The following is a 27,928-nucleotide window of genomic DNA, read 5'->3' on the forward strand; positions in this document are numbered from 1 at the left end:
AAAAAACATCCCTTACAATAAAATAAAAGCACTTAAAAGAAGTCAGAGAGTTATACAATGCAAATCAATTGGGCCAGGGGGAGTACGGGGATGGGGGGAAGTAACTCATCCACAGACTATTATTTGTGAGATCTGAGAGGAAAAAACAGAGGATGTGTCTAGCAATAAAAACCCCTTGAACTTGCATGAACTTGAATTGATCTAAATGAATAATCCTATTAGATCCTCTCAACTTTGGCCAGGATATAATTATAAGGATTGGAGACAGCAGGACCAAAACCCAGTGGGGGTCTGTCTGCAAGGCTCAGCTCCACTTGACAGAGATTTCCTATTGCCCAGGGCATGCAGCAAGACAAAGCTAGTTTACAAAAACACACTTGGCAACAATATGAAATAGGTTTTACATAGGAATGACTCAATACACCTAAAACTTCAGTTCAGCAGAAACACAATGGCAGGGGACACCACAGGTCTGTCAAGGCATGATGGCTGAACAGGAACGAATTCCTCATCAGCTCCCAAAACAGGAACTGGGGGCTGGGGATTGAACAAAACCATGAAGCAGCAGGTTCAAAACCAGGAAAGAAGCAGTCCTCTTTCAAACAGTCATGAAAGTTATAATCATAGAGTGCTGCATACACACAATTTACCTAAATTTAAAAAGCCTACCAGCCTACTTTAGACTGTCAAATATAAAAGTAAACACAAAGACACCACTTCTTGCTGAGGACATCCCTAGCTGAACCAGCGAGATGGAAGCTAGGAAATAAGTCATAGAACTATGTGTACTTTTTAGACCTATTATTTTATTTTCCCCTAGACAAAATGTAGTGGGCCAGACAGGTTTCTGACCCTGCCAGGCCCAGGCACCGAAAGAGACTGGGATCTTTGACCTCTGCAGAGTACATGCCCAGAATTCAGGCAACCTTGCACGACAGAAGGGAAGGTAGGTCACTTGAGAAAAAACAGTGAAACCAGTTCACCCTTTCCTTTCCCTCTTTTCCATGTCCAAAGACTGACAGTTCCATGGTGCACTCTCCAAGGCACAGGGCAGTCTTTTCTCCCCAAACTGACCCAAGGAAAAGCTTACTGCTCTGTACATTCTCCCAAAATGAATGCCACTTAATTAAAGAAATCCTTGTTATCTTCTTGCATGAGTCTTACTCTTGACAATTGCACACGGGCACTTGGGATCACCTATCCATTGGTAACAACAGCTATCACAAATCCCTATGAGCACATCTCCATGCAGTAAAACCAGCAAACCGCTGGGTAAAAATGTCACCACTGGTTCCTGCTTCACAAAGCACAAGTACCAGATGTATCACCTGATGAGGAACTAGGGAATTTTTAATACGTAAACATGTAATTTAAAATCTAAAAAATATTCTGAATAGTGAGGTTAACATTTCTTTCTCCCTCTGTAATACCCAAAATATAAATTATTAATTACCAAGCAGTAATCTTAAATATGTGAAAAAACAGATGCAGCAGATAAAAGAAAATGCATTAAGGGGCAAGACACAAAGGCACAGAACCTACATTTTCATGTTCCAGTTCCCTGCCCTGACACCGACTCCCTACATTGCCTTGAAAAAAAATCACTTGTTGCCTCCATGCTTCAAATTATGTTCATAAAATGGAGGCAATGCCACTTCATCACAATCTCACAAGGATAAACTGAAGATTGTGAAATGTCTGCACATTACAGCATTAAAGGTCATACAGAAGCCAGGTAAGAGTGAGAAACATGTTTTAACTAGCACTAAAAGTATTTTATTACCCTTGCAGATGGAGCACTCTTGTAGCCGTAGTCACCAAGTGAGATCCAGTGAGGCTGCCAAGGAAAAACTGTGTGTGCCTGTTCACTCTGTGAACAAGGGTGCGATGGCAAAAATGACATCCTTATATTAAAGAAAAGGAATGCAATATGCATACTTTTGTGTGCTGAATGCCCAACAGGTTTAGGGCGTTGTTTGGAGTTTTTTTTGAATGCAAAAGGAAGCTTGAGGCTCCTGTTATTTAATAGTGCCACAGAGATTATCAGGGCACTGTGGTATCAAAAAATTTGTTCACAGCAGGTAAAATTCACTCCCTGCAGTGAATCAACAAAAGACCACTTAAATCCTAATTTCAGCCTTCATGGTTGAGCCAGTGACAGATTTGTCACTACATGGGAATCGTTTTCTGAATCAGAATATTAAAGCACTCGTGCTCCAATGACATTTCCTTCAAGACATTTTTGGTTTCCCACAAAAAAAGTTAAGGGAATATTTTATAATCTTAAGTCCAAACCAATCTCTTTTATTTACACTTGTTGATTCAAGTAAAACTAGATGGTGGTACACCCCTATTTTTCCATGATTTTTAAAATCATGGAAACGTACACAATTTGGCTGTTTAGTTAAAAGAAAATTGTATCACATTTTGGGTTTTTTTACCCTAATAGTTACAAAGAGACATTATATTCAGAGAGGATTCTCTTCTATGAGAGAGACTTCACCATTTCTGAAAGTCAGTCAACACAGTCATCAGCAGGCATCAAAATAGAGAACAAGATTAATATTAGAAAGAGATTTCAATATAAGTAAACATTAGATGACCTGCAAGTACTAAGGAAAGGAAAAATTCGGCTTGCTGATAAAGCCATGCCTTCAAAGATCAGTTACAGTAAAAAAATGGGTTCCTTAAAAGGAAAGACACAAAAAGCACATACTGAAGAGTAGGGCAAAAGAGGGTAAAAGTCCGCACAAGTACCAGGGTCCTGCTATTTTCTCTGGTATAAACACAGGCAAAAAGCAAGGACGTAAACCTCAGTCTCTCTCCCTTGGAGGGACTCTGCAGGATCGTCCCTTTGCCTACCGAGCTTCCGCTGGAGTAGTGGAAAGTTGGATCTGTAACAAAGACTATTTTTCCACCAACAGTTTAATTTTAGCAAGGCGCCAACAAAAGGCACCGCTCTGAACGCCCCGAGCGCGTTCCTTCCCCTCCCGATCCATCAGCGCCCGCTTCCTCCTGCAGACACGATGCCGCGACACAACCGCGGCTCCATTCGGCCGCTTTACCCAAACAAAACGCTCTTCCTGCCTGGAAAAAAGGAAACAACAAAAAGCCCAACCACCCAACCAACCGATTCCATAAAAAGGCAGGAAAGCAGGAGCACGGAAGGAAGGGCCGGCGTGCACAAGAGCCCGCAAGCCCGCACCGCCGCCCTCCCGCAGCGGACCCGGAGCCGCCGCTGCTCCGCAAAACCGCGAACGGCGACATTTCCGAACCGGGGTCCAGCACCAACACCGGGGCTGTGACGCCGCCGCCCGCCCTGCCCCGCCATGGCCGCCGCGCCCGCCCGCCCGGCCGGAGCTGCCCCACAGCAGCCGCGGTCGCCTGGGCAGGGCGGCCGCGCGGCTCCGGTGGGTTCCGGCACGGCTCCCGCCCGGCGCTCTCCCCGTCCCGGCCGCACCTGTCGGGTGGTTGCGCGGTCCGGGGCGGGGAGGGCGAGCGAGCGCGAAGGCAGCAGCGACGGCGGGAGACAATGGAGGAGTGAAGGACGGACACATTGACACACGGGCGCCTCCGCCCGCCCGCACCACTACTGGCACCTCCCCGGGGGGGAGCAACGAAGAAGCCGCGGAGAAGCCATAAAGAGGAGACAAAAGAAAAGTGGAACGCATTTTTCAACTTGAAAACCACCGACAAGAGCGGACAGGCTCCTTCTGTCCGGCAGCACTGGGTGGGAAGCTGGCGGAAGACGAGAGGCTGGCACGCAGTTGCCCCCATGCCCGGGCAGGAATGGTTCGCCCCGCAGCCGGCCCCGGCAGGGCGGGGCTGCGGGCGGAAGGCTCCGTGAGGAGCGGGGCGGGGGCGGTGCCGCGGGCGGGGGAGCTGTGGGCGCCGTCCCGGGCTGATCCCGCCTTACCGTGCGCGGGGACCGCGATGGCTCCCGCCAGGAAAGGCGACCTGAGCGCGGAGGAGAAGGACTTGCTGGCAGTGATCGCCACAGGTGAGCCCTCCCGGCCCTCGCCGCTCGCGGCCCCGGGCCGCAGCTCCCACGGGCCCCGCTGGCCGTGCCCCGGGAGCGATGTCGTGTCCCCGCCCGTTGGGGCGGCGGGTGAGGCGCCGTTAGCGGCCGCTCGCCGCGGGCTCCGCTCGCCCCGGCCGCGCTCCTCAGGTCGCGGCGCTGAGGGCCGTGTGCCTTCCCGCCCCGCCTGCGGGCCGTCACCCTTCTCCCTGCCGGGGACAGCGGCTGTTCCCATGGTTTGCAGGCCCGCGTCACCCAGGGAGTGCAGGGGGGGACGCGTTGCAGTGCAGTCGGCCTGGGAAAGCTCAGCTGGGCGGATCTAACTCTACCAAGGAAAGCTTGCATCTAATTGGCGATGTCTGTTGACATTTTCCTAATTATTGGTGTTCATGTCCACTGCCAAAAAAGAAGAAGTTTTCTTGGGGATAAGGCAGTCTTCTAGCCTGCTGTAAGGTTTTCCCCGTGCTGTTGCCAGACCAGGGCGTGTTTGCCAACACGTCAGTCTCACATTGCCAGAACTTGAGCTTGTTTGGGGTGTTGTGCACCTCTTATCCCTTATAATGTCCTATTTTACTATCCCTTATACCATCTTGTACTGTCTTCTTAGAGAGAGGAGAGGGGATCAATGTCTGTCTGAAGGAAGGGTGTCAAAAGGGTGGAGCCGGGCTCTTCCCGGTGGTGCCACACAACACGACACGAGGCAATGGGCAGAAACTGATGTACAGAAAATGCCACCTGAATGAGAGGAAGAATTTCTTTACTGTGCAGTTCACCGCGCACTGGAACAGATTAACCAGAGGAGTTGTGGAGTCTCCCTCACTGGAGATCCTCAAGAAGTGTCTGGATGCAGTTCTGTGCCATGTACTCTAGGATGAGCCTGCTCATCCTAGAGCAGGGAGGTTGGACCAGATAAGCAGACTACTGTGGTCCCTTCTAACCTGACCCATTCTGTGATTTTGCATTTCATGTGAGTGTTGCAATTTCATCACACTGTCTGGCAGGCTTGCTTGTTGCCAAGGGAGGCTTCTGTCATTTGGGTTTCCTGGTCCAGCAATGTGAATTTCATAACCCCAACTAAACAGTTACTCTCCAACTGTTACTTTGAAAATCATGAGCAACATTCATTACTTGGAGGCAAACTGAAACCGCTTTCTGTTCTGTGGATTTCTATATGTAGTTTCCAGACAATTTAAACCCATGGATCTTTTACTACAGTTTTGGTGCTTCACTCTCAGTTGTATTCAAATGTTCCTCTGCTTCAGAGACTCATAGGGTCAGACAAGCATAGGACAGTCAGCACTGAACTTATTGTGGACCAGAACTAGTTTGATTAACTCACTTTAATAAGAGTTTCAAACCTCTGTCTAACTTACCTGATGCTTCTGATTAGGGTCATGGGATAATTCAGGTTGGAAGAGGCCTCAGAAGGTCTCTAGGCTCAGGGTTTTATCCCATCAGGTCTTGAAAACTTCCAAGGAGAAAGACTGCAGAGTGTCTCTGGGCAATCTTTTTGCCTTACTGGGTTCATAGGGAAAGTGGTTTTCCTTATATCCAGCCTGAAGCTTCCTTTTATTTCAGCTTCTGCCTGTTACCTCTTGGCTTCTTACCATGCCACCATGATGACGAGCCTGGCTCCAACTTTTAGCTCTGGTCAATTCTAGAAGTCTGACTTCCATCAGTTTAGTGTCTTGTTTGGAAATCCTTCAGTGTTTTGTCATCCAGAACTCTGAGTTTGTAAATGCAACTTTGCTTTGCTTGTATTAAAATTTACTTGAAGATCACCTCTTGAAGACTTTCTCTTACTGATGTTTGTTCTCTGGCTGGGATATTCTTCTGAAAACTGATTCAGTTCTTCTAACATGTTTAGAATATATGTATGTCTAGGTTGATGGTACCCTGACTGTCAGTCAGGGGTCTTTATCAAGTGTGTGAGATGACTCAGGTGATTGTGTTTTTTTCCTTAAATTAATAAATTAAAAGAATAATGGTAAACGCCCCTGTAGTGTTGTTAAACCACACCAAAAACATTATGAAATTATTTCTAATGGGTTTTCAGCCAAAACTGAAGTTGCAAGAGCTATTTTGCTGAAAAATTGCTGGACGACCATCTCCTTCTGAAAGGGTGAAGATAAACATGAAAATCATTAAAATAAGGGATGCGGTGCTTATTTTTATTAAGCACATCACTGCTAAAAGAGCTTGAATCAGTAATTAGAAGTTTCTGTTAATGTGCCATAAATATTCTCCAAACTCAGGCTCTTGGAATGATCTTTTGTTTCTATTTATTTGTGCCTGTACAAGCTGCATTGGCAATATCTGAATAGTCCTCCAATGGGCTTGAAATCAGGTTCTTAGACCTGTGGCTTAGCCAAAAGGGTTTTGGTAAGGAAAAAAAAATTGAAAAATTTGGGGACAGTAGAATTGAAAAACAGGTGTAGCCTGGTTTTCCTGGCAATTTTTTTTTCAGACTTCAGTCTACTTATGCATTTGGCAGTTTTTAGAAATGTCAATGATCAAGCTACCTGGGTCCTTGTCCTTTCTATCTCTATTCTCTGTTACTAAAAGCAAATTCATTCCACTCCTGTGAATGTGATATATTGTAAATTTCAAATTGAAACAGGAAAAATGATGTGAGTAAATGATAAAGCATGTTTCATTCAAACCATAAAGTCTTTGAAGTGAGGCAATTTCCTTTTTGAGAAGGTAGACAGCTCTTTTAGACAAAAGATGCTCCAAAAGAGATGAAATTACAAAAGGTGTTAAAATGCTCAGTATCATTATACTCATTCAGAGGTGTTCATGTGCTGTTTATGATGAGACTTGAGTGACCCATTCTTGTATGTGTAGGTCAGTTACATCACGAAGAGTGGATGTTTACTTGTAGTTCATGTTTTCCAGCTGCTCTTTGATGTTATGAGTTCTTAGTTTTTAGCTTGTAGATCATAATACTGTGCATTCCTAAGCTTCTTCACTAAGTGCAATTAATTTATTGGTGGTTAAACTACATCCCAAGCAGTTAGCATACAAAGATTTTGATTGTAATGACAAATGGAAATTACCATTTTCCTCCAGATTCTCAGTTTATTCTATTTCTCACCCCCTTTTCTCTCTGTGTCTTTTTATTTTTAATCAAAGGAAACACCGAGGAGGCTGGAAGGCTACTGGGGAGCAAGAATGTCCGTGTCAATTGCCTGGATGAGGTACTGCAAAACTGCAAGCATTATGCTGAGTTTAATAAGGAAAACACTAGGTCTGAAGGCCTTCATGTTGTTTAATAACATTTCTCAAGCAGTGGTTGTTATAGCCCTGAAAATCGGAGTTACTCTCAAGATATTTCTAGCCTGCAGCTGGATAATGAACCTTTGAAGAGTTTTTACTGTTTTCTAAAGAAAGTTTAAAGACTAATGTTACTTAAAGTACTGCACTGTGTTTTGTCTCAAGCTGCAGCATGAGCTTTGTCTGTGAGATAAGATAAACACTGCAAAACACATGGGGGTGCTCCCTGGCTTCCTGTCACCTTCACAAGCAGTAGTGCTCTTCTTAGTCCCTCTGTGGCACACTCAGCTCCTGTCCCCATCCCATGCTTGGGTCTCATTGCCCAAAGCCCTCTCTTTGCCAAAGACATACCTGGAGGGTAAGTGGCTCTGTCAGAGATGGAACCACAGCCTTTTATACAGGTGGGTGTGGTAAACACGTAGAAGATTAAATCCCAAAGTGCTGCCTCAAGATGGGAATAAGTTTGTGGAGAAAGGAACCTTCTGTGATGTTCATGTTTCCTTTTCTTTTTCTTTTTCTGATGTTTTTCTTAAGTATGCAATATTAATATGAAATGTAAGGTGCAAGACAAACTAACTCCCCATCATGCATGTTAAATCCATGTGTAATTTATCAGTTCAAGTGTTAATTTGTGGTTTTTTCAGGGCTTTATAATTTCATAGGAATCACTGGGAAATTCTGGAAATGTGTCCAGTTCAAGCTGTGGTTTAAAGCAGCTTCAGCTCCAGGGTCAGATGAGATTGTGCTGAGTTTTGACCTGTCTGGCCTTGTAAATCTCTAAGGATGGAGACTGCACAGTATTTCTGGGCAAGTTGTTCTACTCTCTTACTGTGATTTCGATGAAGAAATGTTTGACTTACGTCTGAACCTCAGCTTAGGCTCAGTGTCTCTTGCCCTCCTACCACCATAAGTGCAGAGTTTGTCCTCTCAGTGATCTCCCTGTCAGCTCTAGCAGGCTGCTGTTGGGTCCCACCAAAGCCATTTCTTCTCCAGGCTGAGCAAGCTCCTGCAGCCTTTCTTCGCTGCGCAAGTGCTCAGGTTCCTACTGTGTAGTGATGGTACTCCATTGATTTTGTTACAGTTTATCCATGTCTTTGTTGCCCTGGAAGGCTCAAAATGGGACAGGGTATATTGTAGATGTGGTCTCATTAATGGTAAATGGAGAAAAATTGTCACTTCTCTACCAGATATCTTCATGGAATATTGTTAGCCCTTTTTTTCTGCCAACAGATCCATTTTCTGATTGTTCTTAAGGTAAATACTAAACCTGAGTTTCTACTGTATGAATTTCAACAAATTTGTGTAAAACTAGTGAAACTAAACTTTACAATGAGCGTTAGGAACCCAAGACACCATAGAGGTATACTTGCAAGTGTGCTTTGTTGTATGGACATCAAGAGGTTATCCTTAAGTGTAACTGCTGAAGTCGTGGTGCATGATGGCAGCCTTGCTGCAGTGTTAGTGCAGCATCCAGGATTAGTGTTGAGAGGATTTGGCTTATTCAAAGAAACCATAGCTGAGTTCTGCCTCTGGCTATTGTTGTAGAAGAAATAGTATTAACAGTATTTGCTTAAGGCTCACATCTGACTAAATACACATAAGGCTCATAAAACTTTAAAAGTTTATGCAATGGACTTCTTGCAGACTCGTTTTTATCCCCAAGAAGGGTGTGTAATCATGCATGTTAAACAGGAGGGGGTTCAGGCTTGTTTAGGTTTCTTAAAGTCATCAGCCGTGTCAACTTTACAATTTTTCTTTTGTAACCCATTTTCACTCCAGTGTGTTGTTCTAATATGTATACATAAGTAAGAGTGTGTGAAATCCCACTTAAACATCAGCTTCATCTCTTACTCGTTGTTGCCACAACTGGAGACTGCTCTTAGTGTATCTCAGTGTACTGTTGCCTTAGTTGCTTGTCCTACTATAACAGTACTACTATAAATTCACATTTATAGTAGTACTGTTACTTATTAATGTTAAATAAGGAAGCCCTGAAGATGGAATGCTTAGGTATTGAAGTGGGAGCTCAATTCAGTTAGGAGCTCATTTCCATCCACTTATTTACATGAGAGAATCCACCGAATGAGCACAGGTTTAATATAATTCTGTCTTCTAGCTGTGGTACAGCAAGCATGCAATCACAATTTAATAATTTCAGGCTGAAGAACTCACAGCATCCACAAACAGGCTGTTACATAGTGCACTGCCTAACTTAAAAATACCCCCACATAATCTGTTCTTTTCATTTTTGACCATATACTCTAACTGCTTGGATCTGCCTTCTTGTAGATTAAAAATTACTAACAATCAGCTGTCTTTTCTCTATGTATCTTTAGACAAGGACCAAGTCACATTTTAACATCTTCCAGATGCAGTGACCTTTTAAGTATCATGCCTAAAGTTTCTGCAGCAAGTGATCTATGATTGTGGCTGTTTTTCAAATCCTTTCCAGCTGTTTTGACTTCTTACTTTAAAAACTTACATATGAGCTGGATGCAGTATTTCAGCATCGCTTCTGCTGTTGCTACATGTATTTAAAAATAAAAAATTACTCCTCTAAATCTGCTTGCTTTTCCTGCCCTTGTTCCAAGACCTTTCACCTCCTGCTGACTGCCAAGCTCTGCTGGGAGTGTCAGCACAGAGTAAGATCCCTTCACTCAAATGAGTTTCCCAGATGCCCATCTTCCAGAAGGTTGGAGATACCCAGTAGACACACTCCTGTTTTTTCTCAGTGCCCTTTTTGACCAAATAAATTGTTCTGTTGTGTCTTTGTGGATTTAGGTAGATGAAGAAAGGAGGGATATTTAGGCTTAATCACTGTCTTTATGAAAAAAGAAATTCAATGGCTTTTCTGCAAAATTGGTCTTTAGTAGTCTAGCAACTTTAAAACTTCAGGGACATTTAAGTTCAGATGTCCTCAAAAATTAGGACAAATAGATGGACTCTAGAAATGGATGCAAAGTAAACACAAATATATTAAACACACATAGCTTAGTAATTTTTTGTTCCATTTTAAATTGAGTGGTTTCTAATTTGGAAATTTAGTATGGGAGAAAGTGTTCAGGACTTTTCTTTCCCCTGAGAGTGCAGAGCTTGTAAATATTGTGGCTTTTTGTCAGCGCTTTGCTGACTTGAACTCCATATGCAGCATGTGGCTAAAATATTTCAGATTGTTATAGAAAGGCAGGCTCCAGGAAGCACATGGGCTTTCCTACTGTGGAAGTTTCCTCTGGTCATGTTAGTAGTTAAGGTTGCAAAGGAGCACTGTAGTACTATAGCCCCTATTTTCTGGAGATCAAGCCAACAGACTTGACCTGAAAAGTACATCATTTTTCTCTATTTAAAATAACTGTAAGGTTGTTCATAATCTTCTTACATACAGAACTATCATCTGGCATTAGTGGCATTACATTTTTCCTCTAGTTTGGTAATTCAGCTGTTCAGTTCAGTAATACATCATTTAGAAACAGTCCCCTTCTCTATGCTACAGAGCCAAACGCTTCCTGGGAATTACAGCAGCAGCCTGCTTATTCATGGCTGAGATGTGTCTAGCTTCACTCCTACTGAGTGTGTTCAATGGAGGGTTCTTCAGGTAATCTATCCTGCTGTTCTAGTGTGAACATTATATGCTAGCAGAAGATGCCCAGATCCTTGCCCTTTTTTGAGGAGGAAGAGTTTTGTCTTTTGATGTTTTTTACATAGTACTTCAAAATACACAAACCAAAGAAAATTCCACTGCTAGTGAAATACCTGGTTTCAATTCAGGTTGCTGATTGATGTAAGCTTTAACTTTTCATCACTGCAGATGAACTGAAAGATCATCAGAGGGATCTAATGTGTTACGTATGTGAAACCAACAGCTGAGCAGGATGACTGTGGAGAACTATAGCTGTGACTGACACTCACTGAAGAGTATTTCATATTCTAATTAGTCCGTACTTAGCTACAGCTAAAATTATTTGTGCTTGTAACTGTTGACCTCCTTCCAAATCCTGCTTTTAGGAAATTTAAGATGTGCAAGGGCAGTGTTATTCAAAAGCTTCAAAGGTGCAATTAAGGCTTTCATCCAATGAGGAGTCACGTTGTATTTCTAGACCAGCAGCATTCAGTACCAGCGAGTTGATTTTGAAGATACACATCAACAAGTATTTCTGCCTAGTAGCACCTGTTCTTTTTCCATCTTTTTAGTAATGTCCTAAATACTGTCTCAAGTAAAAGCCAAACCTACAGTTGTGTGTTTTATAATTTCCTGAATTGAACTGTTGCCTGCATCTAAAGGGTAAAGTAAGACACTCTTTGTTAAAGTGTGGTTGGGTTCCTCACTGGAAAATGAGCTGGGAAAGAGAGAGGTGAATGCTGAATGCTTCACTATTGCTGGCATACAAGTGTCTACAGCAGTTTTTCAGCTAGGGTTTTGACAGCCCTTCCCCTTCCTTTTTTTTTTTTTTTTTTTGCTTTTCCCACTCTATTTAAATAGCTGTACTCACATGTGCAGTGTCTTAGTGTACCCCAGTAGCTGCTGAGGGACTGCTCCAGTGTGATCCAGCCTGTGTGCCACATCTTGACAAGGTTCCATGGCTGAGAAGAGCGTGGGAATGTTGGCAGCACTTGGATTGCACTTTCACTGGAGTAACCCAGGTTTATGGGGCTGTTTCAGTGGTGAATCGTCATTGTGTTATCCAAGGAACAATACCCACGTGATGTGTGTGTTCCTGCACAGTCAGCATGAGTGTTTAAATGTTCACAAGATGGAGAGGTTTGGGGCCAAATAGGCACATGTCACTGGAGTGGGAGATTGTGTATCTTTGGTTTGTTTGTCCCACTCCTTGTTCCCTAACTGTCCTGTGTTTCCCCGTTCTTCTGGTTGATGAAGGTTGAGCAGGGGTTTTGTTGGAAACTTCCTTTGTAGTTTCTAGGAGGCAGAAGGAGCTACAGTTCCAGTTTATTATCTTTATAAATTTGTTTTTATTCATCCTGTTCAAGCACACCTCAGCTGAAGAGCGACTGGCCTGCTTTCTTCTTCCTGTGTGTCTGGTGGTGGAGTCCAACCCCTCCCTGGTTCTGGTACTCATCTGCCTGCCCCTCCACTGACTCCATAGGTTGTTGTTTAGGTTTTTTTCATCAGTGGACTTCCCCACCATGGCAGCAGTTCTTGGAATCCCATTCCTCAGTCTGCTTTTGGGTTATTTTCAACATGAGGAACTGGGAAGGATGGTCTGTAACAGGCTGGCTGTGCCAAGAGCCCTGTTGTGTCAGGGAGGCCTTGTTGGTTGGTGAGCTGGAGAACCCAATCAGGACAAGTGCCAGGTAATTTTTAGAGGCACTGCAAACTATTCCTCTTGACAGGGAATACATACAGCCCTGCAGGAGAGATGTTACCACGTAACATACCTGGGAAAAAAAAAAAAAGAAAACTGGAAGGATTAATTTTTGTCCTGAGGAATAAGATTAAAAATCTCGATTATTTTGGTCAGAAGAGCGTTGCATGGTAACAGCTAGAAAAAGAATCCTTCATTTGATGTTTTGTAGTGGAACAAAAATTTGTTTAATCTGTATGCTTAATAAACCATCTGCAAGTTTTGTCTTTTAAGGATGTTGTATTGACAATCCAAGTGTCGTCTGTGAGAAAACAGACTGTTGCTGGACCTGTGTTTGACATTCAGGCTGAGAAAAATATTTGCAGTCAAGCTAGTTTCAGTGTAGGGACATAATACAGGATACCAAGCATTTCCAGATAAACTTGTGTCTAGCCTGACTCCCTTTTGTTTGCTGTGAATATGAAAAACTGATATTAATGTGACTTTAAATCAAATTTTATAGCAACTGTCCACATATTTTTTGCCTGATATATTTTGTTGATCCACACCACAACCTGACGCTTCCAAAATTTAATCAAAGGATTTTAAAAACAGTTTTCTGGGAGGAGAGGATAAAAACAAACCCAGTTCTTTACTTTGTCATATAATCTTCAGATCTTAATTGAAACAACTGGCTGTCAAGATATAACCAAACTTAAAAGTCATTGTTTCTGAAAATTCTTTCTCCCATCAAAAACCATGCTGTGTTTATATTCCCTTACTGCAGTACCTTTCTGTGCTGCTAAAGGAGACAAATACCTATTGTGACTCTAGTCTGGGATTGGCCTGTAAGATTGCTTTTGATGTAACATTATGAAATGTAATATAATAAAATGTATTTTATATAGTAGGACAGAAAGTCTTTATTCAACATTTGTGACACCTCAAATAAAATCTAGCAAAAGCAGTCTGTTTTGTATTCATGAAGTGATCTCCTTAGGTATTTTGTTTCTTCAATGGCCATTTGTATTGCAGTTTACCAAAATGTGTGGGTTTCTAAAATATAATGCATCAAATAAACTCTTTTTATTATTTTCAGTTAGGATGGAGAGTAATGAAACTGTAATACCTTAAAAATATACTTTTAACTTTTCCAATTTCCCTCACTCCTGGAAATTTTTTGACAATTATGCTGGTAAATTAAACTTACTTGGGTTTCACTCAGTCATAAACTGAGACAAGAAATACATTAAGGCTCAAACTGACAATTACATTATTTCAGAGTGTCACATCACCAGGCATTTATAGAGCTGCAGTAATGGTGTACATGAATGCACTCAAGCACTCAGCCTGCACTGGCAAAGAAAGGAACAGAATGCCATTTGGATTTTCTTCAGGGACAAACTAAAGCACTCTGCCTGGCATGCAATGTTGGAGGGTGTTCTTGGGCAATTAAAGTGTCTTGGCTGATAACGTGAATCCTGACCTGATGATAGGTGAAAACAAACAGCATATTGGGAAAAGCATGCTGTATTCTGAAAACGAAGTGTCATGCAGTTTTCTCAAACAGCAGCATACTTCTCCTTGCTCTTGAAGAGGGAGACAGCCTGCACCAACAGTTCACTCTGGTTCTGAAAACGTCCTCTGGGGTTTGCCCAGCTTTCCATTTACAATCACACCTCAGTCCTGCCGTGCTGAAGCGAATCCTTTTTGTACTGGGGCAGTTGATCAAACCAGCCAGGTTTGTTAAAAGTCTGACAAGAGCTGTGTGTCTTTTTGAGGGCATTTAGAGCTCTGGCTGATCATGGACACAATGCCAAAAGGGTGGAGAAGTGGGAGAGAGGCTTTGGTAGTTATTTTAAATATGTATGGCCAAGTAAAAATGATCAGTGACATGAAGATCAAGAGATGTAACATTCTTTTTTGTATGCTCCTTGCTTCTCCTTTCTTTTGCCAGCATGGCATGACCCCTCTGATGCATGCAGCTTACAAAGGGAAGGTGGACATGTGCAGGCTGCTCTTGAGACACGGAGCTGATGTCAACTGCAATGAACACGAGCATGGATACACCGCCTTGATGTTTGCTGGACTTTCAGGTAACTTCCTACTAAGCTCAGATCACTGATTTCTATGACATTAATGGCTAAAATTTGCCATAAGTTAATAATTTAAAAGTAAGTGTTGACATGCTTTTATTATTCAGGTTTGCTGTTATTTATGTGGACCATGCAACTACACCCTGACCAGTAGAATCCTGTGGGTAGTGCAACAGGAGAGCCTCTCTTTGGGCTCATACAAAAATTGATTTTATTCAGCATTTTGAGGCATACAGTCTACTTCTCCTGTACTGACTTTGTCCTGCTTGTTAGAGATCTCAACATTCATTTTCCTGTGACAGTTTTCTTGTGCAGTGGGATACATTCTGTTTACTTAGACTGTGTTACACTGAAAATGATGCTGCATCAGTAGGTTTTGGTAATATTTGAGACTTCTCAATACAGTACTTTACAAATTTTGTCTTTCTCCTGCATTATTTTTCCAACTATCATGTCGGCTTTTAAAAATGTATTTAGTAAGTTTTAAAAACATGTTTTCCCACAATAATTTTCACTTTCCTCTTTATTTTTTTCATGACAGTGCATATAGTTGTATATATCTTCTCCTGTCTTAAGTGGAGATTTGCAGCTTTCCTCTTGCTGTTCTTTTTCCCTGATGGCAGGCACAGTAATTTCCTTGAGTGAGCAAAAGACACTACATTAAAACATTGTTCCTTCTGGGGAAAAAATTTAATTTGGAATATTAGGTTATTTTAAGTATTTTTTTTACTAGGCCACTATGTCTTCCCAAAAATGAGATTCTAGGGGAGTCAGGTTCCTTAGCAGGTAGAGTTTAAACTGCCTTTTTTCATTGTAAGTATAAAAAAATAGGGTTATGTGTGTATGTGAACCTTAACTAGATCATCAGATTGTTTTTCAGCTACAACTTCAGTAAAAAGATTTGGAAAATTCCAGGGTTCTGTGGTATTGAGTAATATCACAGCTGCAGCAGACAGATGAGAGCAAACTCTTAGCTTTATGAAAAATGCTGGGTTTTTACCATTTTCCTCACAGCTGAGCTTATAACCTGTCATCCTGGATGTGAAAGCTTCTGAGTGTTCACTTCAGAAGCTGTTATCTGTGGGCACAAAAGATACCTGAGCACTACTGACGCAGTGTACATTGTTTTTAAACATTGATTTTCATCCACCATCCCTTTATTGTGTTCCCTTTCTGTACTTAGCATCTGCACAAAAACTGATAAAGTAAGAATACCTTTGAAAGCAGAACCAGCAGGAGCGGTGACAAATGTCCTTTTTTAGTCTCTGAAGGGCACCAATTAAGTCATCTAATCTTCCCATCAAAATTTAGCTTCATTTTACTTGGTATTTAGCCCAGTCTGAACACCCAGTTTGCACTGTGGAGAAAGGAACAATCTGTTCTGTTCACTGTGTTCCTGCTACATCATAGTTCTGAATGTGTTTTTCTTCTTAGAATAGCAAATGTAGTTGAACTGTTAAACTAGATTAATAGAATTTCCCTCTCTGCTGCTTTCCAGAGGGACCAGGCTCTAGTGTAGCTACATAAGTGTGACTGCCATTAAACTCCATGGGAAGCTGAATGTGCCTTGCAGAGAGCAGAGTTACACCTGCTGGAACTCTAAATAAGCACATGCCTTTCTCTTAATCCGTGCTTAAAATAACGACATTAAGAACATTTATTTTCCTCAGTGTTGTTCTTGGTCTTTTAGAAATTCAGTACATATTTTTCTGAAGCATAGAGAATTACAAGTTCTTGTTTGTCCTCACTCATTCCCCATATGTTTCCTGCAAATTCAGGAAATAAAGAAATCACCTGGATGATGTTAGAGGCTGGAGCAGAAACTGATGTTGTCAACTCTGTGGGAAGGACAGCAGCTCAGATGGCTGCTTTTGTGGGTAAGATGAAAATTATTGTCATTTCCTAAACTCCTAAAGAAGTAAAGTGTTAGGTTCTGATGCTTTTTGTTGGAGAAACATTATTTAATGACTTGTTTTGAACTGACACATTGTGGAGCTTTGTTTTCTAATCTCATCATGTAAGAGTTAATTTGTGTTCTAATCCCATGTTTGATTTCCTAAAAACACAGATGATCTTACCTGTGAAAACAGGTGCTGCTCTTCAAGTTGCAAGTTTTTGCAATGTCACCACTTTGGAAATAGTGAGAGGGAGCTGGTTACATTAGAGGGGTCTGAAGTGCAGCACCAAGTGCTAATTGGAGCTTCCCTTGTGGGAAAGGACAGCCCTAGTGCCAGAGCCAGGAACTCAGCTGAGCTTTGCAGCTGTGTGTGGGCAGCAAGACACCCCTGCCCTTCTCCCCACCTTCTGGGACAGGGAGAAGTCTTGGAACCTCTTCTGAGGTAGTCACTGCCTACTGACCTGAACTTCACCAGAATGAGATAAAGATCTGTCATTCCAGCATGCAGAATTATCCCTGGCAAAACATGCAACAGGCTGTTTTGCTGTTACTGTTTCTTTTTTTTGGTCTTTTTGTTTGTTTGTTTTTTAAGCCCTTTTTATATTTTTTGCCCTCCTTGACAATGCTAGGTTCCTGGCTTAATGTTTCACTTTTTCTGTAGCAAGGAGAATTGATAAAACATTATGAGGTTAAGTGGAGTAATTTTCAATGGCACAGCTACTGCTTCCCAAAAACCAAAAATGAGAACCTGTATCGTCTTTCAAACACAACCCTGTCGTGGTGTTTAAATGTCTGAGAATTCTCTTTCAGGTCCTTTTGGTCTTCTGAATTCAAGCCTATTTTGCCCTTTAGATTTACATCCTTGAGGAGTGATTTAGTGCCAAGTTTCAGTTTCTATTTTATCTCACTCTGCTCTTTTAAAGAAGAGAAGGCTGACATTGCTCACTTGAGGTTTGAGCAGCAAAACAACTATTCACTTAATGTATCAGAGAAGTCTACTCTTATTAATTACCCTTTGGATTTGGAGAGTCTTTTCCAATGTGATGCTGTATGGAGTGAATGGAGAATATTATCTCCAATATAACTTTTGAGAATTCTTGTTTAAAATCTCATCACATCACCAAGGTAGCATAAATATTTTCAGGCATACTGAGATACACTACTCTGTAAAAGTCTGCACATTGGAATCTATTCCTGTTCCCTTTTTTATTCTTTGTCCAATCAACGTTAGTTCATCTGCCTGTGTGTGGGAAGTAAGGATACTTCTTCCCCTGTCATTTGTCTTAAACTGGGCTCTATTAGCTCAGAACTGTCTCTTCTAAAACAGTGGAGGATTATAAATGCTGGAATTTGGTTGGCTGTGTCTTGTACTGATTATAGGATTAGTGCCAAGGCAAATCAATCAATTTAAAGAATGCAGTCCTGAACTAGAAAAGATAAGTTTTACTTTCCGTTTAGTCAAGTAATCCATCATATTGTCAGATGCAGGAAACAAAAAGAGGGTGTAACTTTTCTTGTCTTGTTACCTTCATTACAGTCCTTTTATTTTTGGTAAACTTAAAGCATGTTCTGTTCTTATAACTTTTTCCACCTTAGCTTAATACAGTAACATCTGCTTCAGGTCTGAAAACTTACGAGTCTCAATGCAAATGTCATTAATTTTAAAAGTACAAAGTGGAAAAATCTTATCTTGAAAAATTGTAACACCAGTATGAGACTACTAGTGTAGTACAGTTTGGAGGAGAAATAACTGTTCTCTTAGTTGTGGCTTACCAAGGAAAGAGGATGCAGGAGGGAGACAGGATATTCAAAAGGAATTTGCATGAGGGCACTCCCTGCTGGGAGTCAGTAAGTTAATAACACTTTCTGAAGATTAAAGATACACACAAGAGTTGCCTCTTTGCAGTGCAAAATATATCATGCAAAGCTCCTTTGCACGTGGGTAATTGTCACTTGTATCGCTTATATTAGATTTAGGTTGGTATATTTTTCTTTTTTTGTTTTTTTGTAATTATTTCACTGGTGATTTTTTTCTTGTGTGCCTTTAGGTCAACATGACTGTGTGACTGTCATCAACAACTTCTTTCCACGTGAGAGACTGGACTACTACACTAAACCACAAGGCTTAGACAAAGAACCAAAACTGCCAGTAAAATTAGCTGGGCCTCTGCATAAAATTATTACTACTACCAACATGCATCCTGTTAAGGTGGAGTAATATGTAAATTGTGTGTGTTTGTGGGTGTGGGAGCTGTTTCTTTGTGTCAGAAATCATTTGGCTCTTCTGCAAGTTCAGCTGAGATCAAAAGCATTTTCTGGTAATTCAGTTACTTCTGAAAATCAGAAAGAATCAGGCTCAACGTTCTAAACGTTTGTGATTAAAAAACTATTTCAGTGTTTGTATACACTAGAATCCGGAACTAACACCTTTAAGTGGAAAGATTCTTACTTCTTATATCAGTAACCAGAAATAGCTGTCTTTTTTGGCTTTATTTCTCAGCCCCACTTGAAGTGGAAACACAGAACAATTTCCTATCTTAACAAAATCTCATTGTTCTCTCATTGTTTTTCTCAGCGTGTATCTTCCTACCTTCATCACTGGTTCAGCACAGTAACATCTACCACTGGTGCTGTTTCTGAAAGTATGTGCAAGAGAGTGTTTATTTTACTCCCCAGGATACTGCAGACAATAATGCCTTTTATGGTTTGCTCCTCCAGTGTAGTTCAGAGAAATGAATACACCTAAATTCAAATACAAATTCCTTGGGCTTGCCAGTCAAAGCCCAGAATTTGTTAACAGTTTCCAGCCAGGTATCTGCAGTACACAGAGACAGTAGTGCACCAGTGGCAGCTAATTGAGTGAGTAGAGCACACAGTTTCCTCTTAGAACCTTTTATTCAGTGTTTTACTAGGCTGCAGGCTCCATGGTTATGTGGGGTTGATGTGTTCTGTGAAACTGCTTAAATCATACAAGTCCAGTTTATTTTAGTGTTCAAAAGGAAAGAGATTTTAGGACAGTGTATGGTAGTATCTATAACTTGCTTTAGAAGTAGTTTTGAGTCTTCAGGTTTTTATTCTAAAAAACCGAACAAACTTGCTATTTAAACGCCAGTCTAAGTTTAAAATGTTTTCTTGTATGGGAACTGTGAATTACAGTATACTGAATAATAATGCTAAATAATGATTGAAAAAAAGAAAGGGAAAACTACCTAAGATGGAAGGAGAAGAATACTAGAAACTCCTTTGAAATTTAGCTACCCTGAGCTTTATAAGCTTTAATGCCAATGCATAAGTCTTGACTGGATTACATTTTCTTCAATCTTTCTCCTAGATCGTGTTGCTAGTGAAAGAGAACCCTCTGTTGGCCGAAGTAGAAGCACTGCAGAAATGTTACAGGGTTCTGGATCTCATTTGTGAGAAATGCATGAAGCAAAAAGACATGAATGAAGTTCTTGCTATGAAAATGCACTACATTAGTTGCATCTTCCAGAAATGTATTACATTTTTAAAAGAGCGAGAGGATAAACTAGATGGGTTTATCAAAAGGTGAGTATTTCTACAGAGAAGTCTGAAAACATGTGTATGCCCTGGCATTACAGATACCAGGAAAAAGACAACTGAAGGAATGGATTGGACTGGCTTGGCTAAAGGCTATGACAAATAACTTGTTAAATAATCCTGGCTGCATTCACTTCAGGGTGGCACTGACTCCCTTTTTTCTGTGTCTGGAGTGACACTGGTATAAGGGAAACATTCCTAGAATTTCAGCTCTGCTGGAACTGGTTAGAACTTGGCATTTACATATACACCAGGAAGCAGCAGACAGCAATGTATGATGGAGAAAAGGGGAGTGATAGGCTTGAAAAAAGAATTTCTCAGTGTCCAATATGGTTCACCTGGGAACATTTCTTCTGATGTTTTGCTCTCCAGCAGTCATGCAGGTTGAGATAATTTTTTTCAAAAACACTGAAGTAAGTGGCAACTGCAAATCCCACAGACTCTGGATGAGACTTAGACTCTTAAATCACTTAGACAGATCTTCAAAATCTGCTGAGTTACAAACAGCTGCCTGATCTTACATATCAAATAAGTGACCTGGCTTTTAGAAGGATCACGTTCCTCGTACATCTGATTTTTACTGAAATCCTCTGTGAGACTGAAAATAAATCATGAAGTCAGCTTTCACATAACGAAATCGAATAGTTCATCAGTGATCCATATAAAAAATAGCAGCCAAAGAGATGTAAGGACCATAACATGTTATTAGACATAATAAAGTGAGATTTGTGTTTTAAGATATTGTTCATTTATCAGTGTTTATTATTGCAATGATCATTTTTAAACAGCAAAAAGCATTTTGATGTTTTATTGAGATGTAGGTAGTAGATAGTTTACATATAGATGATTGTTTTTTTCTGTGGCTGAATTAGTAAGTCCTGGTTTCAGACCATACATTTATATATTGTGTATTTCATAATGTTTATGCATTAGAATAAAAACACTTTCATTTGCATTTTAACCTATGAATTTAGCATATGAAGTTGTCAAATTATTATGAATTCTTCTCTGAAATCTAAAAGGGGGCAGAGTATAGCATGCTGTATATGTTTGTTCTTGAATGTTTACTATGTGATTTCTTATTTTACATGCATTTGAAAAAATTTAGCCTCTTGAAAGGGAGAGAGAAAGATGGTTTCCCTGTGTATCAGGAGAAGCTAATTCGAGAAAGTATCCGGAAGTTTCCTTACTGTGAGGCTACCTTGCTCCAGCAGCTTGTGAGAAGTATTGCTCCTGTTGAAATAGTAAGTTTTTCCTGTCAAGAAAATCCTTTCTCAGTAATTTGCATAGTAAATCAGATTGAGACATCTTTCTGTCCTCAGGTTCTGCAGCATACGATATTTAGCAAAGGTTTTGATGTCCCTAAACTGTCTGGAGCAGGATTTTACATATTGCAGGAAAATGCTCTAAAATACTTCAAGTATTTTTTTTATGTGCCCATAACAAATGCTTAAACACCTCATTTTTTAAAGAAAACTGATGCAATTTTTTTTTGTCTCTGAGCTTTCTTTTCCTCCTCTGGGATGTCTGTTCAGTTTTTCAGTGCCAGTTCACCTATTGAAATAGAAGATTCAGACAAAAATAAAGCTTAATTTGCACTCTGTTTTCACAATGTCTAAATTCAGTTTAAGATTGAATAATTTCCTAGATTTATTTGATTCATTTGTTCTGTTGTACACAAGAAGTTGGTAATATATGATGGTAGGAAAAGGAGAAACGTTCTGTGAGGTTCCTTTTATCACAGAGAGGGAGAGGCAAGATGATGCAACATGCAGCAAAATTTATATTTAGATTAGGAAGTCAAAATTACAAGTTAAAAATCTAACCTCAGTTGTCCTCTTACATCTTTTCTAACACACCCTTCATTTTAGGCCTATTTATTGCTTCATAATAAATTTTACACGAGAGTGGCTGTTCTTTTTTAAGCATGTTCCCTCTGGTCTCTGGGAGCGAGATGCTGAATGCACAAACACTGGGGAATTGGAACAATCTTGTGACATGTTTGGATTATTCAGAGCCAATTAAAAATAGCCTCCATCTTAAGTGGCTCCAGGTCTGCTAAAATGTCCTGAGGCTTAGTGCAATCTCTACTATTTGTCTAAGCCAGAAAGATAAACACAGTGAGAAAACAGGAGCCATTGTGATGCATTACAACTTGCTTTAGAGTAAACATTTTCCTTCCTGCTGCTTTTTCCTTAGGAGAGCCTGCAGTCTTTTCTACCTTTAAAGCAATGATGGTTTATTCCATTGGATTTCTGTCCATTATGCAGAACTGGGAAGGAGGAGATGCTATAATTTTTATTTGTGTGGAAGCCTTTGACCTTTGTCATTGCACAGTTACTTGAATTCAGTCTGGGTATCTCAGTGTTGTGGTAGTAGTTATGATTGCACATATTCCATGGTAGTCTAACAGTTAAGGAACTACTTATAGCCAGAACAATTAGGCATTTTTTCTTCAAATATTTACATCATTGCCCAAAAGAATAGTTTCAATGTATGGTTACCTAAACCTTACTGCTTGCATTGCATTGGAAGGATGCTGCAAATAACATCTAAATAGTAATGTGCAAATAATAGAAAATTTCAAGTTCTGACCATTTGGTCTATAGCACCTACGTGCACTGAGCACAACAGTGACAAGTGACACATTTTTTGTGTGCCAGCACAGAGACTGAGCTGCAAAAATCTGCTGCATAGGATCTACAGATGTAAAGAATGTAATTAATAACTTAGAGAGGAAATACTGCAGAAGCTCAGGGCTTAAGTTAACTTCATATACAAAAGTTTATCTAAAGATAAGTCTTAAGTTGTGCATGTTAGTTGAAGTTCTGTGATTTGGTTTTGTGTTTTTACTGCTGCAGCAGCTTCAGTGTTAATCATTTCTGGTCTTCCCTTGTGTGTCCCTCTCTGCAGCAGTGCTGGGTTTTAATCTCATTACCATCTCTTGTCTTCCAGGGCTCTGACCCCACAGCTTTTTCTGTGCTTACACAAGCGATTACTGGCCAAGTGGGGTTTGTGGATGCTGAATTCTGTACAACTTGTGGGGGAAAGGGAGCAGACAAAAGATGCTCAGTATGTAAAATGGTAAGAATCAAAAAAAAAGCATTCCTCTGAGGTGCTGAGGATTTTGAATGCTTCCCTGTTTACTCTGTGGACTTAGGAGAAATGGCATGCATGCCTGCACTGAAGACATTCAAGCCATCTACTGGGAAAGATGCCTGAAATTCACAAGTAGGAAGGAGTGTTTGGATTTCCAAGGGTGTACGCTTAAGAATGAAGACAGAGTAAAATTTCTGTATGTTTAGAGTTAATAAAAAATGCTTTTTATAGATTCTTATATAGCTTAGAATCACTCCATATCATATTAAAAATCGCTTAAAAGTACCATTAAGTGCTGTACATAGACATTTAACTTGTTGCACTAAGAAATGCAAGGAAATTGTCTGTTCTTTTGTACATGCAAATGAATTGATAACTCTGGTAACTTTCAGGTGATGTATTGTGACCAGAACTGCCAGAAAATACACTGGTTCACCCACAAAAAAGTCTGCAAGACCCTGAAGGAAATTCATGAGAAACAAGAACTAGAAGCTGCCAAAGAGAAAAGGAAACTAGAAAAGAAGCAAAAGAAAGGTTAGAATCTGTTGTTCCCTTGCCGAAACTATTGCTGTGATAGCTGCATCATAAAGAGCAATTTAACAGGTCTTACAACTGTAACAGCTGAGGTTGGGTGAAAAATTTTAGGTGAAACATAACAGCAAAGCTGAGTTTGTTGGGATTCTGATCTTTCAATTTACAAACTCTGTACACTTTCCAAATGTGGTTTTTAATGATGCAGTTACACAGATTTCTACAATCTGCACTGTTTCAAAATCCAGCTCTTTAATCAAGCTGATGCAGAACTCTAATGCTGCTCTACGTTTTGTTGGAGGTGTTAGGACAAGTTGAACAATAAGCAAGCAGCCTGCTCCTTCCAGTTGCAAAGGTTAATGTAGATGTTAAATCTCCCATAATACTTCTCTTCATAATCACAGTATCAAGTTGTGTTGTGCACTTCAAATGTGAGGAAAGCAAGCAGTAGTCTTCAAACTGCTCATAGTGGTTTTCTCCCTTCAAGAAACAAGTAATTAAAACATAAAAACTGAATAAACACTGTATTGGCCCATCCCATGTTTCTCCAAGTGAAATAATGGGAAAGTAGGGGATGAAATCACCTTGTCTCTTTTACAACTTACTGGATTTCCCTCCCTTTGTTTTAAGGATTGTAGAAGTGCACTGCACAACTCATCGTTGCCTTACAATGGTAATGTTCACCTCAGCTGTACTCAAAATAGCAGGATTTAAATCAGTAATAAATCAGTAATAATTGAAGTTTTCAACAGTTTCCTCTGTTGATCCTGTTACAAGAGCTGCTGTTGCATGGGATCAGGATGACTGTGGAAGTTGGAGGCAAGGATACTTGGAATCCCTGGATATTCTGCATACCAGTACAACAGAACATAATGAGCTGTGAGCAGTGAGGGCTCACACTGGTGCCAAACACACCCATGCAGGTTCATATTTACTGAAAGTGTCAGTGCAGGTGCTGTTCTTTCCAGAGGGAGAGGCAGCATCTTGGTGGATGGCTCCTCCCTCCCTGCCTAAAAAGGGAAGCTAACATTTTGTGTCATGTTTCTACTCCACTATCTACATGTTAATCTGCATTAACTGATTCAGGTACGCGGCCAGCACGGCCAGACCTTATCAGATCATGGACTGTTAGCAAGACACTGAAGTCATCTGAGCTTCAGGTCACCTTGTCAATGGTGTTGTATCAGAGCATGTCATATCAACAGCAGTTTTATTTCAGAAAGTAATACATACTCCCTACAAATCCTGTACATCAAGAAAGTAATAATTAAAAAAACCCAAATGTGTCAGCTGCAACTACAAGCAAACCCAAGAGTTTTAAGTGTTTCCACTGTACAGGAGAGTGTCAAGGGAGTCTGTGCTTCAGCCTGTGCCATGTGAGACCTTGGCAGGGCTTTGGCAGGGTTGTGGCTAGCTAGCTGTGACTGGTTTTGGCTGGCTGTCAACACAGAAAAAGAAACCAAGCCTTAATTACTGCTCCCAGTTAGACTTTCCTCCTTCTTTTCAGAATTCCTAGCATGCAAATCCTACTTAGTAGAATCAGGGGAAAAACGTTATTTAACAACTTTTTTTCTCAGAAAACGTTGCTCGAAGAGTAAAGGTGCAATGGCTGATTCTGTTCCATGCAGTCAAGTTACAAACTTTAGGACGACTCATTTTAACCAAAGTTCATTGTTTTTAGGCACATAATTTCTTCAGTCTGTTTTATGCAGAAGTGCTTCCTATGTAGTCATGTCCATGCCTTTTTGATTTAAAACAAACCCCACCTGTACTCGGTGTTTAACTGGCTTGCAGCCATTCTTTGAAAAGCTGGTGATAAGAATAGTGTCAATAAAGCACGTCTGAATTGAAAGTTAAAATAAGTGTAGTGGCCTACTGCTGCTCCTCTCTATATTAATAAAAAAAAGTCTGGCAAAATGGAAGATAAATTAATGAGAGTTTTGTATAGGGTCAGTTCCAGAGCAACCTTATACCAACTTAAGCAAAGCTTTAGTGTTTTAGGTTTTTTCAATGAAGATTTTCTAAACTAATCACTTCTGTAATTGGTGCAAAGTATCCTAGTGTTATTGTTCTTCAACAATAAATATGTTTGCTTACAAAGGAGTTCAGTGTTTATTAATTGTGTGATTTCTCTTTTGTTTAGATGAAATGCAGCTAGTAGAGGGTAGTTCTACAAGTGAACAACAGTCAGATCCTGGTCCAGATCCTACAAAAGAAGTGGATCCAAATCATCCTACTGATGGAACAGAAGAACCTGAATTAACCAAAGAGATGGAGGCACTAGCTCTGCAACCTGAAAGCCCACAGAAAAGTGAAACTGCCTTAGATGACATTGATCTTCAAAAAATTCAAGATTCTGAGGAGTAAGAAGAGGATAGGAAGGGACTGAGAGTTCTCAAGGGTACTAAAGAATTTTTTTGTGCTGACCATGTCTTAGTTCTTGGAGCATGGCTTATGCAAGACTCCCTTTGAAAGAATATCTCTGTTCATCAAGAGATAGAATAGTACTTTGTCTATAAATACTCCAGGTTTTATTGTAAATTGTCAAGATGGATATTTATTATCTGCTAAAAATTAGTGGTGTAGATTCATCTATATATATACCAACAATAAGCCCAGTAAAACTCTTGAGTTCATGAACCACTTAGTGAAAAATGAACAGCATTTGATTTGGATTATTCATGTTTTCCAAAGTTAAAACATATTTTAATCATAATTTAAATATTTTTTTTCTGCAAGTACTTAGACCTGTCATTAAAAGCACTGGAAGGCCAACTGTTAATTGCTTTTTTTTCCAGCACTTTATGAAGCTTTATCTGAAGGAATTCAGTACCAATTAAATTTCTGAAGATACTCATCTGAACTCTCAACTTTTCATGACGTTACTGTAAATATTTTTGGACTAGTGAGAGCACAACAATAATGTCTATTTTGTGGCAATTGTAGTAAATGAAACTGATGTTTTAGGTGTCTCAAGCTGATGGTGAAATGTGTATTTCACTATTGGTTTGGTCAGAAATATTCCAAAGTCTAATGAAGGGAAGACCAGAATGACTCAGAATGTTTTGACTGACAAGAATAATGCATTCTAAATCATTTTTCAGGTAAAGATGCCTTAGAGCACAGTGGGATGTTGCTTATGTATTATTTCATAAACAAAAAAATGCTTAATATTTTTCATGCTGAACTGGTCACAGTGAATTAGATGAGAAAATTCATGTGTGCATTGATACAAATGGGATTTCACTTTGGCTTTCAGCTAAATATCAAATCTAGAAAATAACTTTTCTCAACTTTGTTTTTCACTCATATTTATTTCTGTGTCTCATGAAATCAGTGGGAATGTCACAACTGAAAATACCACTTGCTGCATAAGGATGGCTGAATTGGAGACTGTCTTGCTGCCAGCTGAATCACAGGTGTTTTAAACATGCCAGTATTCTTCTGATTAGAGCAGAAAGGACCATCCTCAAAACAGAGGGAAAACACTATTCATTTTTTTACCATTTAATATGTTGAAAGTCTTTGTTTATTATTCTGAAAACTGTAAGAGTGAGGATACATAAGTGCACCTGTGCAGGGAATGTACCTGTGTTTTAATTTCAAGGATTAGTAGATTGAGATGAATAAAGGGAATTTTTTTAAAAGAAAGGGCTATGTGGCAATTCTGTTTCCTGTGTCTGACAGGGTGACATTCTCATGTGACATGCAGGGGCCTCCTGTAGCTTGTATATACAAGGTTAACTCCATGTCAGCTGGCAAGCAAGAGGTGCCTGCCTGGAACTCAGGTCTGTCTCATGCTGTCCCTCCGCTCTGAGGGCTGGGAATGCACAAGTGCTGCTCCTTCCCTGCTCCACTCACAGCGCTTGGGGCTCACAGGGGTGTGTTCTCTCCAAGGATTCTCTGAAAATTCCATCCCTCAGGGCAAAGGGTCAGGGTTCTGGAGGCCCAGCTCCAGTCCTGCTCTCAGTGTCCCAGTGGTGGTGCCTTCTCATTGGAAGCCTTTGGTTCCCCTGACAGGACAACCTCATCTCCAGCCTGCTTCCATAGCAAGGCTGGACTAGGTAAGCTGCAGAGATCCCTGCCATGGACTGTCCTGTGGCTCTGTGCTAACTCAGGAAAGAAGGAGGGAACTCAGAAGACAAACTACAACCTG

The 27,928-nt window shown here is 40.5% G+C and overlaps 2 protein-coding genes across 3 annotated transcripts in view; one reads left to right on the forward strand and one right to left on the reverse strand.

Annotated features, from left to right (window-relative positions):
* The window catches only part of BZW2 (basic leucine zipper and W2 domains 2), a 56,758-nt gene extending 52,778 nt beyond the window's left edge, over positions 1-3,980 (reverse strand). The window contains exon 1 of one of the 2 annotated variants that reach the window (XM_063411208.1): positions 3,917-3,980. The gene's annotated coding sequence lies outside the window, so the exon portion shown is untranslated. Of the gene's footprint in view, positions 1-3,460; positions 3,603-3,916 lie in introns of those variants that run through there. The other variant, XM_063411202.1, reaches the window with a different exon arrangement.
* On the forward strand, positions 3,775-27,423 carry ANKMY2 (ankyrin repeat and MYND domain containing 2). The gene is made up of 10 exons (XM_063411221.1): positions 3,775-4,000; positions 7,154-7,218; positions 14,549-14,687; positions 16,466-16,564; positions 18,633-18,793; positions 19,916-20,130; positions 21,251-21,386; positions 23,098-23,226; positions 23,634-23,775; positions 25,916-27,423. The coding sequence occupies exons 1-10, from the start codon at positions 3,790-3,792 to the stop codon at positions 26,137-26,139; spliced, it is 1,521 nt and encodes a 506-aa protein (XP_063267291.1). The 5' UTR covers positions 3,775-3,789; the 3' UTR covers positions 26,140-27,423.
* The last annotated feature ends 505 nt before the right edge of the window (positions 27,424-27,928 follow it).

This window comes from Prinia subflava, chromosome 1 (assembly GCF_021018805.1).
Source record: "Prinia subflava isolate CZ2003 ecotype Zambia chromosome 1, Cam_Psub_1.2, whole genome shotgun sequence".
NCBI classification, from domain to species: Eukaryota; Metazoa; Chordata; class Aves; order Passeriformes; family Cisticolidae; genus Prinia; species Prinia subflava.

Bases quoted from the DNA above. Each gene is read 5' to 3' on its own strand.
- ANKMY2 (XM_063411221.1), top strand. From the start codon at position 3,790: ATGGTTCGCCCCGCAGCCGGCCCCGGCAGGGCGGGGCTGCGGGCGGAA. The intron at 21,387-23,097 runs GTAAGTTTTTCC...CTTGTCTTCCAG, and splicing joins GTATTGCTCCTGTTGAAATA to GGCTCTGACCCCACAGCTTT. The intron at 23,776-25,915 runs GTTAGAATCTGT...TCTTTTGTTTAG, and splicing joins AGAAAAGAAGCAAAAGAAAG to ATGAAATGCAGCTAGTAGAG.